A 12,431-nucleotide genomic window follows, 5' to 3' on the forward strand; every position below is an offset into this window, starting at 1 on the left:
CACATGCTAGCCTCAGTGCTTGGAGCAGCCTTGATCTCTTGTAGCAGAAGTATTTGCAATTGCTTAGGATTGCATAGAAGGGGGTTAGAGGAGATGGTGGGGAGGCAGCCTAGTCGAGGAATAGGGTCATTGCATTAATATCATGGAAAGGTTACATCGTAGTTGTAACAATTACAAGGGAGAAGACGAGGGGTGATCCGTCGAACGAGACGAGGCACATCGCACCAAGGTAGTGTCGCCTCTTTGCCTCGAGGTCGCCGATCCGCACGTGCACGCCTTCTCAGCCGCTACACATGTGCCCCCGGCCTAGGCGCCGCGCGCCCGCGATGAACTAGAGAAATTATGCGAAATTTCTCTAGTTATGCGCCAGCCCAGTCGAGAAATTATGCGCGCGGTCATGGAGATCACACACGTCACCCCTGCTTTGACGATCACACACGCCACCCATGCTTTGACGATCACACACGCCACCAGCACCTGCGCTGACACATGACGCGCAGTCTGCGTAGTGCCTCAAGCTGGGCGCAGCGTGCCCAGCACTACTCGCAGGAACGCCACGCGCCCCTATGCGGCCTCGGCGCTCTCAGTGTGCCACTTGCCTTAGTCTCCTAGCGGGATGTCTCCCAACCCCGTGCCCCACACACGCAATCGTGCACTGCCCGTGCGGCCGCTGCACGGCACCCCATACAGCTCCGTGCGTTGCACCCGCGGCACGCAGCCTGGCTTGCGCATCCCATGTCCGCATGCAGCACTTCCTGCTCCTGCACAGCACTTGGCGCGCGCGCTCATGCCAATCGGCCCACACGCTCAGCACACGCGGACTTCACCTGATCCATTCCGCCTAGGCGCAAACCGGCACGCGCACCATCCATAGTGTATCACCATATATGGGGGCGATGGCCTAAAAGATCAGGTTGGGCATCGCTACCCTTAGTGAGTGTAGCATTAAATATGACTCAGTCCTTAAATGTTGTAAGTCTCACGCGAACACGCCCTCCCAATAAGCACACAGGCCTCTAGGCAGGGAATGCCGCCCAATTAGGGGCCTAACACCCTACGAGAGAGGGTTCTCTTTTTGCGCTTCCCTTTCCTAAAGGGTTTCTCTAGTATTAAAGTTATGGGGACAGCGTATTAAAGTTTTGGGGTTTCCTTTCCTTGCATTCTTTTATCTTCAATTTCCTCAGTTCTTTAACTCGGTCTAAGATTTATAAAGAGATATAGATCGAGAGAGAGGCAGAGAAATAGATGAGAGAGAGAGAGAGACAGATAGACAGAAAGAGAGAAAAGGTGAAATAGATAAGAGAAAGAGACAGAAGGAGAGAAAGGGTGAACTAGAGAAGAGGGAGAGACAGAAGGAGAGAGAGGATGAACTAGAGAAGAGGGAGAGACAGAAGGAGAGAGAGGATGAACTGTAGAAGAGGGAGAGAAAGAGAGAAAGGGTGAAATAGATAAGAGAAAGAGACAGAAACAGAGAGAGAGGATGAACTAGAGAAAAGGGAGAGAAAGAGAGAGAAAGAAAGATAGACATAAATGAGAAAGTGAGAGAGAGATTGATAAAGAGAGTGAGAGAAATTGATAAAGAGAGTGAGAGAGAAATTGATAAAGAGTGAGAGAGAGAGATTGATAGAGAGACAGAAGGAAGAAAGAAAGAAAGGTGAGGAACGGCCCTATTTATTGTCCACGGACGGCAACGTGGTAGTTAACGAGACGCCCAACTTTAACATAACTTCTTCGTTCAGTCACCACCGTGCTCCACCGTCGCCGCTGATTCTCCATTCTCCGACAAAGCCACCGGCGCGAGGTGTCCGTTCTGCGGCGAAGCAGCCGCCGTGACCTTAAAGAGCTCACCGACCCTCGTCGCCAAGCTCCGCTTGACCGCAGGAGACACCGCGTTCTTGCCGATTATCGTCTCCAGCACTGCGGACATCCTCTCGTTCTCGATCACCGCCTTCCCCGACTCTGGAAGCGTGTCGTCCTTGGAGAACGCAACCTGCGACAACATCGCAGAAATAAACGGCTCGAAGTATTAACTAGATGAAAACCCAAGCTTAAATCTCTGAAGAACATCATGACAATAACTCCACTCCTATCTTATAATGGGAACTTCAAGATCAGCGCCTAAGAATGAAACCCAGAATATAGAAAAACGTATAACGGGACTTTGAATAAGCATTCACCACCCGCACGGCTATAATCACAAGATTTGTGATCACAATCTGTTGCGGGATCTATGATCAATGAAGCTTCTTTCATTAATTCTATCCCTCGTTCTTCTTCTCTTCTCTTTGTTCTTGAAACTTCACACCGGTCGCTTCATCGATGGCGTTAATCTCTAAAGAACATCAAGACAATAACTCCACTCCAATCTTATCATAGGAACTTCACGATCAGTGGCTAAGAATATAACCCAAAATATAGAAACACGTATAACGGGACTCAGATAAATATCCACCACCCCTTCATCGAACCACAAGATTTAAAGTCATAACCAATAAAACTTCTTTCAGTAATACTAAGCCTTGTTGTTCTTCTTCCCTTCTCTTTCTTCTTGAACTTAACATTGATCGTTTCATCGATGGCGTTAATCTCTGTGTTCTTGAGATGGGTTACCGTTAAATATCCGGAAGAAGACTGAGTGAAGAGGATAGATGACCCAGGGGGAAAGTCTTCCCCATTGAAAGCTGCCTTGAACTTCTCCACTGCTTCGGCTTCCTTGTCCGTGTAGATCCCAGCGGCCTTCCAATAAGCCACGCAACCCTCTGCCACTTTCTCCGAGTACTGTTGCCCAGTCAAGGGCAAGATCATCGTCACTCGTATGAACTTCTCGAACGGTTCTGCGCATCAAAATCATATATGTTTTATTAATTACATATATATATCACCAATAAACAGGAAAGTATATACATTTTACTTTGTAGATATATCGAGAAAAGAAGAACATGTAAATCTCTTTCAACCATTATTCCAATATTATGCTACTCATGTATGATATGGTATCAAAGCAGATCGAAATTGATGACTAGATCACTGTACTTGGAACAAAAACGGCGTGTGCAGTTTAATTCTATGAATTCAAGTTCTACAAAAGAAGCTTTTAAATCGTTTCTTGGGTATGTCATGCTCACAAATCTATTTACTACCCCCTTGTTATGTCATCATAGCTTTCTGGGATTAAAAGGGTACCGAATTAAATCCCGTTTTTAAAGTAATAAGTAGAAATCAGATAAATCTGGATAATCTAATGATTTCCGTTGATGGGTTTTACGCAATGACCTGAAACTATGTCTCTGAAAAATTCCAGAGACTCCGCCAGCTCCTCTTCTGTCTTCTCCTTCCACTTGGCGGAGAGCGACTTGAGAGCCGTCGCCTCCATGTACACTCCAATACTTGTGAACTTAATCACCTTCCCTTGGATCTCCAAGTTCCTCACTCCTATATCATGAACAAGAACAGTCAATCACCGAGAAAGGGGAAGAGTTTGCAAACATAAGAAGAAAAGAAAGAGAAAAAAGAGCAATCTCAGAAGATAATCTGAACTAACCTGCGCCACCAAGAAACAACGATTTGAAGGAACCGGGGGGATTTACAACCACAGGAGGGAAGACAACGCCATCAATCTCAAGCGCAGTAACGACAGGAATTTCTTTAGTATCCATCGTCTCTTCTGGCTGATCTTCCACCTCGCTGTGCGAGATCTAATGGGTAGGTGACTGCTTTGAAATAGAGGCATGCATGAGTGGCAGGTTGAGTAATTTTTCGAATTATGGATGGGTTGATATGTGGTTTGGTGGGATGCGTCAGGAAGGTAAAAGCTTTGCCGGCTGGTTTGGAATGGCAGGTGATGGGAAGCCCAGAATCTGGTTAGGTCCCTGTGACATTTTCCACAAACTTTAATATAGAAATTTAATACACTACCTTAGAACCTAGAGCTATGTTTTCTTCACATTAGTAAATATGCGATTTCTGATTCCTTCCTTAAAAACTCAATCTCTTTGAGTCACACTCCAAATTAAATTTAAACTGTTTATGGGTTGCATGAATTAGGGTCTAGCTCTTCGTCACAAATGTGTCAACGGGAACAAGTGAAAAGATATTCTTTCTTTTGTGAACTAAATATTGATGTAATTTATGTTGAAACCAATTTGGATGCCGCCTAATTGAGAAAATTATTTTGAAATGTCTAAACAATCTAAAAAGATTTAGGATTTGAGAAACAAATTCAAGCATATTTCAGGTGATATTAGAAAAGACCTCTTAACATTTCTGCATAAATTTCCTCATTCAATATGAAAAGATTGTGTGTTTATGCTTATATTGCATCATTAGAAGACTATGCCGAATCCTTTAATTTCAGACTGCTTTAAGACGAGAAGACAAACAATCATTGTTTTGAATTTACAATTAATATTGAACAATAAATGTTATAAACTTAATCTGTAATATTTAGAATGATGTGATTGATGAATTTGCAAACTAGGCTTTGTTACATAAGTCTGGTTTACCAGTAAAACCTTGCTCAATGCTCTTAGACCTAAGTCAACATATGGTCAATTCCTAAAATATCTCTGGAATACATTGGTAAATCATATTGTAATTTTCAAGCCCAAGCATCTTACATATTTGAGGTGAAATAACTCCAATAAAACTCAAGTATTTTGTTTATTTCTAACTAGGAAATAGTATAAGATGGGATCTTAGCTAAATCCTAAGTGTAAACCTAATAAGTGCAATTATGTCAAGTAAACGGAGATAGATGATAAGGGAAGGTATAATATTTTTATACAGGTTGGATTATTCTATAAAGTGTCATGGAAATGAAGGATAGGTGATACTGGAATTAAGGATGGTCAAATTGTGATGTAAGCTTTCATAAAGTGGAAAGGGTGAAAAGGTAGGTAGCAACTAATAATATTTATGCTCTCAAGTGGGTCAGATGGGAAGCGCATAGACAAGTGAATAAGGCATGAGAAATAAGAATTGAATGAAATTTTCTCACTACATATATTCTCAAAATTGCTTTTTGTTTTTTTCTTGAAGTTTTACGTAGTTTTAAGACTTTCAAATATCATCTTTTATTATATAGTTCTCAAAAAATGGATATTTTATTACAAAGTATATTGAATGAAGGGGATAATAATGGTAAAATAAAATGGAATCAAATAATAATTTTTATGAGATGTGAGAAAAGAGAATTATAACTTGTGAATGAAGCATTTTGTTAAGTACTGGGGACGAAAGGAGAAACATGTAAAGGAAGGTTTTGAATGTTGGTGGAAAAGTAAGATATTCTACATATAATATGGAAAAGTTATGAAAGTGGATCAGTTAGAATCCTTCATGGCCCAAAATGTGATATGGTATAAGGTGGATTGGGATTCTCAAACAAAGTTTTAGAAAAATGAAACTGGATCTTGTGACTTAAGACTTGATAATATTTATACCTATTTTCTCAACTAGGGATTCCAAGTAATTAGATCCATGTACACATAAGTAGGAAATAGTGACCAACAGAAAATCAGATAGGTGTAAAGTCATTTTACTCAATCACTCTATTACATGCTAAAAAAACTTATACCATTTGATTTTCATGGCATCTCGTTCCTTCATAAGAAATCCCAGAAACTTGGAAGTCAACCATGTATTTCTAATCCTTTTAATTCATCACATCTAGAAATATTTTTTACAGGCTACAATTTCCTAACGTCTGCACACATGCTTGTAGAATCTTGGAGCAAATTAATTTCATTACTTGTGTTTAAACCTACATCATATTTTTAAAGAAATTTCCTCCAATAGTTGATCACATGATTTTAAACAACATTTGAAAATATATTCAAAATGTTTTGAAGGCATTTACATGTCCAGCACCTAGAAGTACCCGGACAATCAAGGGGCTCTTGGATCTCCACTTCTTCTCCAGCTCTTCTTGAATACCATGTTGACCTTTTTATCACCAAGACTCCCTTTTTGGTTGAAGGATAAAATGAAAAGGAACAAAGGGGTGGTTCCCCTCTGTGTCTGACCTGGTGTCTTAAATGAGTGCTCTTTTTCCTATTTATATATATTATTTTCAATTTTTAAAAAAAATTCCCTTAAATAAACTATACCCACCAATGTTATTGTAATTTAATGTGTGTGACCCTATAGTTAATAAATTTAAAGTCATAAAACCAATTATTAAATAAAATTATAATTAACTATATATCAACATATATATTAATTAACTAAGGAGCGATTTATCCCAATCTGATGTAACACAGAAAATCCCGCGATCGCTTAGCTCGTGTTACAACACAGGCGAAACGAAATATGAAATCTAAGTGGTACAATGTATGGAAAGTATGTTGAAAAACCAATGAGAAAGATGTGATAATTGCTGATTAGATCAACAATCGACTAAAAATTCGGGAGTGGACCATTCACAGTTAGACTCCCAATGACCCAGTCGGACCAACTAGACGTCGTACGAGGTGAGTGGACAATGAGAAGTCCAACGATGTCTACAGCCTTTTCTGCCAGGGATCTTAGTCATTATCACAAGAAATTCCTCTCTCTCTACAAGTAGGTGGCTAATCATATTAATCATCGATAAAACCGGCAGCGGAGCAAGTAACGGAAGAAAGCACTAGAGTAAGTAATAAAACTGCTAAAAGTGAGGGAAACGGTAGAACCTGGTGGGTTTGCTGACCCAAATTGTTCTTGACGGCGAGGCTGAGAGGCGGTTGCCCGAAATAGAGCTGGGATGACGATGAGCAGGAGACCGGCGTGCTTCTTGCAGGCCGTGCGTTCTTGGAGGGGGCATTTTCTTGAATCTTCTCCAAGAAGCTCCACAAAAGCTCCAAGAAACTCCAAGAGAGGGTGTTTTCTTGAATCTGATCCAAGAAGCTCCAAGAAAGCTCTAAGAGATGGCCTTTTCTTGAATGTGATCCTAGAAGATCCAAGAAAGCTCCAACTTCTCTTGAATCTGCTCCAAGAAAGCTCTAAGATAGGGCCTTTTTCTTGAATCTGATCCAAGAAGCTCCAAGGAAGCTCCAAGATAGGGCCTTTTCTTGAGTCTTCTTCAAGAAGCTCCAAGAAAACTCCAAGAAGCTCCAAGAAAGCTTCAAGAGAGGGCGTTTTCTTGAATCTTCTCCAAGAATCTCCAAGAAAGCTCCAAGATAGGGCCTTTTCTTGAATCTGTTCCACGAAGCTCCAAGAAAACTCCAACAATCTCCAAGAAAGCTTCAAGAGAGGGCCTTTTCTTGAATCTGCTCCAAGAAAGGTCCAAGAATGGCGTTCTTGGAAGGTCGTCCATCCAAGAAAAGGATTCTTTGGGTTAACAAGGCAGACAACGGCTGCACGAGATGGCAACGCGACACGAGCGTGTAGGAATGGAAGCAGAGAGTGTGCTTCTTGCAGGCCGGTGGTAGAGGCGAGGTGACTTTCTTGAAATTTCTCCAAGAAGACGCAGCAACAATGATGATAAGGGGAGATGAAGTCAGCGACGAGCAGTTCTCCAATGGAGTGATCTCCATGTGGTGAATCTGGTAACATGCAGATGAAGCTCTCACAATCTCCATCTAGAAAATGGTAAAGATAAACTCCCAAAGGGAGAAGGCAGGAGTCCAACCGAAGAAGACTTTTTCAATTTTCAATTAAAATCCAAGGCTTCCTTGGGCATGCAGTCCCTATATATAGGGGAGGGCAAATGACCAAGTTGACTGAAATAGGGGAAAATCATCCCGTGATGAGGTTTCCCCTTAAACGTACATCAAAAAATATAAAAGAAAATAGCAACGGACGAGGCCCAGACACGACGGCCCAATCAGAATCGTTCAGGAAATAAAAATACAAGAAAATAAATTCATAGCTCACAGCCGTTTGCTATGCTGAGTACTTGAAGCTGGGGTCGCGGACGTCAGCTCGAGCTGAGCGGCAATGTTGTTGGCATTCCGTGGCGTGGCTGGTGCGATGGTCCCCCATCATAATCAACAGGTCAAGTCTCCATCCCATGGGATGCCATGTTACACCTCGTGCTCTTAAAGATATAGAGTAGTAATTGAATTTTTTCATGTAACATTTACCATCATTGATTATCGTATATGTATAATACTTTGTCCATGTGAGACTCCCATTAGGGGTGTACTTAATCACCAAACCCTAATCTACCATTCAGTTCGTACTGATGTGTAACGAGGATAATTGGAGAATGTCTTCTCAAATATTCTCACTAAAATAGTTGCATCATCTTCCTTGAGTCAGTCTCCTACTATATTGAGGGAGAACGATCCCGTCTTGACTACACAATTACCTCTGTGTACTTATTATATCCAAGCTAAGAGTTATCTTAATACAGTGATTAAAGACTCATAAGTTATAGTAAAACATAACCATCCATCTCTGAGATGTCCTCGATATCTTAAGTTAAAAGATCACTTATAGAAATGCCACATGAATAAACATGATCGTCATTTAAGTATAATATCATGCAAGGATACATACAAATCAATTTAGTTAACTCTTTCCTTTAATTAGCACTCACCATGTGTCAGAGTCTCCACAATAATGACCACATGATCAGCCAAACTTGGATTAAAATTACGGTCAACAATCTTATTCTACCTAGATAATTTGATATCCATGTCGACCACCCATTAAATAGGGAATATTTAGGATACATGTTTAGATAATAATTGTTACTATATTATGATCTCATCATAACCCACTTGTTTATTGCACGCATTTATGGACTTCATTATAAATATCACATGATAAAAATAATGAATAAATAATTATTTCAATAAACATGAATAAACCATGGGAGTGTGATTGGCTTGAGGCCACATAATATCTGTGAACTATGATATACGAGTTTGTATTCACAAATTTTGAAAGAGCATTAGCTTGGGTGTAAGAAGAAGTTCATTAAGATGATTGAGTGGTCAAGATCGGATTGTCCACTCTCTATATAAGAGGAGACAGCTCAAACAAGAAAATGTAATGAAGCCATTGGCTAAGGCAATGGAACATTATAGAAGAGTTCTGTAATGATTTCTCAAGTGTCAGTACTGAATCTAATGACTGATTAGTATTTCATTGTTTACCATCCCAAGGCATCCTACAAGTTTTAAGCGAATGATGTAATACACATACACGGTAACTGATGGAAAGAACATTTAATCAGAAAGTCATTATACTCATTGTACATTCTAGGGCATGAGTGTAACTTGGCACAGTATGTACTAAAAACTCAACTATCAATTGGGTTAAATGAAAAAATAAATCATTAGTATATATGGTGATAAAAAAATTAAATATTTTTGCCACAAAAAGGTTATCAGGCTGCTAGAGTCATCAACTGAACTAATGCATAGTGTAAGGCCCCAAAGTAGGCGGCATTCCTGCACATATGCGTGCATGTGAACTATGGGGACATGTCTATGTACTTGGACTCAAAATAGGGGATTGAGTCCTTAAGCGTGAACACCACACGCATCATGGGTGGTGACACCCAAGCCAATGCAGTTAGGTACTCGTGGTCATCAGCACCCAAGAGTAATGTATCAGGGAAATTTTCACGCTCGTTACACACACATGCCACCGCAAGTGTGCGTATGCATGTGCCGATGCCAAGCCCCGCACATGCACGAGACGCGTAAGCTACAACGATAGAGGCATTGGAGCTGCAAGGGCGTGTGATGGCGGGGCAAGAGGCATTCTGCCATGAGACTAAGGCATAAGAATACAGAGAGTGCTGAGAAAACTGGGGGGCATGTGGTGCCCGTGTGGGTAGTGTTGTGGAGCACGGTGCCAAGGCTTGGGACGCTGAGCACGGCAGCGTCAATGCGGACCGAGCGTGATGGTGTCAGTGCGGGTGCTGATGGCGTGTGCAGCGTCTAGGCTAGGCCAGACTGGTAGGTATGCCAAGGGCCCTGAGCACGGCCGCACTGTGCCGGGCCTAGGGGCACGCGTGTAGCGGCGATGCTGGTAGGCATGTGCACAGGGTTACGAGCCTCAAGGCGCAAGAGCCTCACTACCCACGTGCTCATGCGCCTTGTCTCATTTCTTTGGGATTATCCATGGTGTTCCTCCATCTTATGTCTAAGACTACAACGTAGCTTGTTCTTTATAATACAATGACCCAATTCATGTACATGGCTTAGCCCTATCTTCTCTCTTTAATCTCCAAACAATCTAAACCTGTTATAAGAGACTTCCACTACACAAGCAAACATTGAGGCTGGCATGTGTTCGCTCCAAGTGTTGTTCATAGCTCAGGATTTGACAGTGTGACATAGTGTTAGGCCCCTAACTAGGCGGCATTCCCTGCCCAGAGGCCTGCGTGCTTATTGGGAGGGCGTGTCCGTTGTATTTTGGCTCATGACATTTTAAGGACTGAGTCATAATGGATAGTGATATCCAAATACCTGATATATTAGGCCACTGCAACTATCGGTGGTGATTCATGGCAGACTGCGCACGTGCCCGTCCACACCCAAGGCGGGACGGATCAGGTACGGTCCGCACGTGATGGGCGCACGGGCTGATCGACGGGTGCGCGCGCGTGCCAAGCGTCGCGCGCCAAAGCCAAGCGCCACGCGCGTGCGCCAGCGCTACGTGCCAGCGGCGAGCGCTGCGCGCGGGTGCGGGACGCGCAGGCCGGGCGGCATGCTGTGGGTGCAGCGCGCGGAGATGGGCGGGGTGTCGCGCAGCGGCCGCGCGGGCAGCGCGCGCATTGCGTGTGCGGGGCGCGCGGTGGGGAGACATCCCGCCAAGAGACCAAGGCATGTGGCGCACAGAGAGTGCCGAGACAGCACGGTGGGCGCGCACCGCTCCTACGGGTAATGCTGGGCGCGCAGCGCCCAGCTCGGGGGCCTCGAATGTGGTGGCGTCGCGCAAACTACACGCTAGAGTGTTGACATGGGTGCCGGTGGCGTGTGTGATCGTCAAGGCAGGGGTGGCGTGTGTGATCGCCAGGCCCGCGGGCGCACGGCGCCCAACCTGACACGCTTGGGTAGGGGCAGAGTGGGCGCGCGCGCGGGGAGTGGCGGCCCTGAGGCGGTGTGGCGACATTACCTCGGCGCAAGGCACCTCGTCTCGTTCCTTGTAACACCCCTCGTCTTTCCCCATGTAATCTTGATGTACTCTTTAATATATCAATGCAATGACCCTATTCACTGACGGTGCCTAGCACCATCTCCTCTAACCCCTTTCAAGAGATCTTAAACAATTGCACAAGCTTCCGCTGCAAGAGATCAAGGCTGCTCAGTGTTCTGCTCCAAGCACTAAGGCCGGAACACGCCAATTCCGAGCAAGAAACCTAGCTCGAGATTTGACTGTGTGACACACATGCATAGAGCTCACACGAAAATGGTCTTTTGGGCAACAAAAATATAAATTACAGTTTAGGGGTTTTATAAAAACTCTTGTTAAGTATAAATAGACTAATACCCTGAACGAAATTTGTATTTTTGTTGAATTCATCAGATACCCCCTCTACCCCCATTGCAATCAGAACTGCATAGGGATTATGGTAGATCAATAATGAGGATCATCTAAATGAAGGAGGAGATTTAACGTGTAGGGGGTTTCAGAGATAGGTAGACAGGTTGTACACATGAATTGAGAAATATCCAATTTAATCCACACAAAGATGATTTTATTATCTTTTTCATGTGCCATTATGATTCCATTCTAGGTCTTCCGCTAAGAAAATCATTTAAGTTTTACCACAACCATAAATCTCAACAATCAAACTTGTAAGTTTTTATCATTAAAGTTCAGACTTTATTTCTATTTATGGGAATAAAATCAAACACTCACACATGAAAGCAAAGGAGATAAGTAAATTAAAATTTTGGAAAGAAACTTGCTACTAGACTCAAAAGGTTGTACTATTTTCAAGATATCTTGAGCAGGTTTTTTTCAAATAGATAGATATTAATGGTGAAGATCATCTTCTACACTTGGTTTTAGAGTATGCCCATTCAACTTGAATTTCAGCCATCATTTTTATAATAATCAAAGCTTAACTAAATTTACCATGAAATATGCTGATAATAACGAAAGGTTCATACCACCTTTGTTTCAGTTTACCATGAAAATTCTAAAAAGCTTTAAATAATAAAACTTTAACTAAAATAAAAAATACTTCACTATAAATAAATTCAAGTTCATCAATAAATTATTTACATTATAAATTTCATAATTAAATTTGATTTTGTTGATTTGTCATTTGTTTAAGGTTCATATTAATTTTAAAATTCATATGTTCTTCTAAACTAAAATATTTATTATATTACATGTTGAAAAGTTTGGGAAAAAATTATATTAAATATTGAAAAAGCATATTTCATACATTTCATATTTACATTGATACAATTTTTTATACCTAATTAATAAAGATAAAATACATTTTATCTTTATTAATAAAGATACTTCAATGGAAAAAT

At 41.9% G+C, this 12,431-nt stretch overlaps 1 protein-coding gene across 1 annotated transcript; it reads right to left on the bottom strand.

Moving 5' to 3' along the window:
• Positions 1-1,655: 1,655 nt before the first annotated feature.
• On the bottom strand, positions 1,656-3,708 carry TT5 (Chalcone-flavanone isomerase family protein). The gene is made up of 4 exons (XM_078589097.1): positions 3,542-3,708; positions 3,274-3,432; positions 2,611-2,834; positions 1,656-1,990 (listed from the first exon to the last, which is right to left on the bottom strand). Exons 1-4 carry the CDS (start codon positions 3,654-3,656, stop codon positions 1,736-1,738), a joined length of 753 nt encoding a protein of 250 aa, XP_078445223.1. The 5' UTR covers positions 3,657-3,708; the 3' UTR covers positions 1,656-1,735.
• Positions 3,709-12,431: the final 8,723 nt, after the last annotated feature.

This window comes from Wolffia australiana, chromosome 17, assembly GCF_029677425.1.
Source record: "Wolffia australiana isolate 7733 chromosome 17, ASM2967742v1".
Lineage (NCBI taxonomy): Eukaryota > Viridiplantae > Streptophyta > Magnoliopsida > Alismatales > Araceae > Wolffia > Wolffia australiana.

Coding starts and splice junctions, on each gene's coding strand:
- TT5 (XM_078589097.1), bottom strand. CDS start 3,656: ATGGATACTAAAGAAATTCCTGTCGTTACTGCGCTTGAGATTGATGGC. Junction 2,835..3,273: donor TTTCAGAGACATAGTTTCAG/GTCATTGCGTAA, acceptor TTTGATGCGCAG/AACCGTTCGAGAAGTTCATA. Junction 1,991..2,610: donor CTTCTTCCGGATATTTAACG/GTAACCCATCTC, acceptor ATGTTGTCGCAG/GTTGCGTTCTCCAAGGACGA.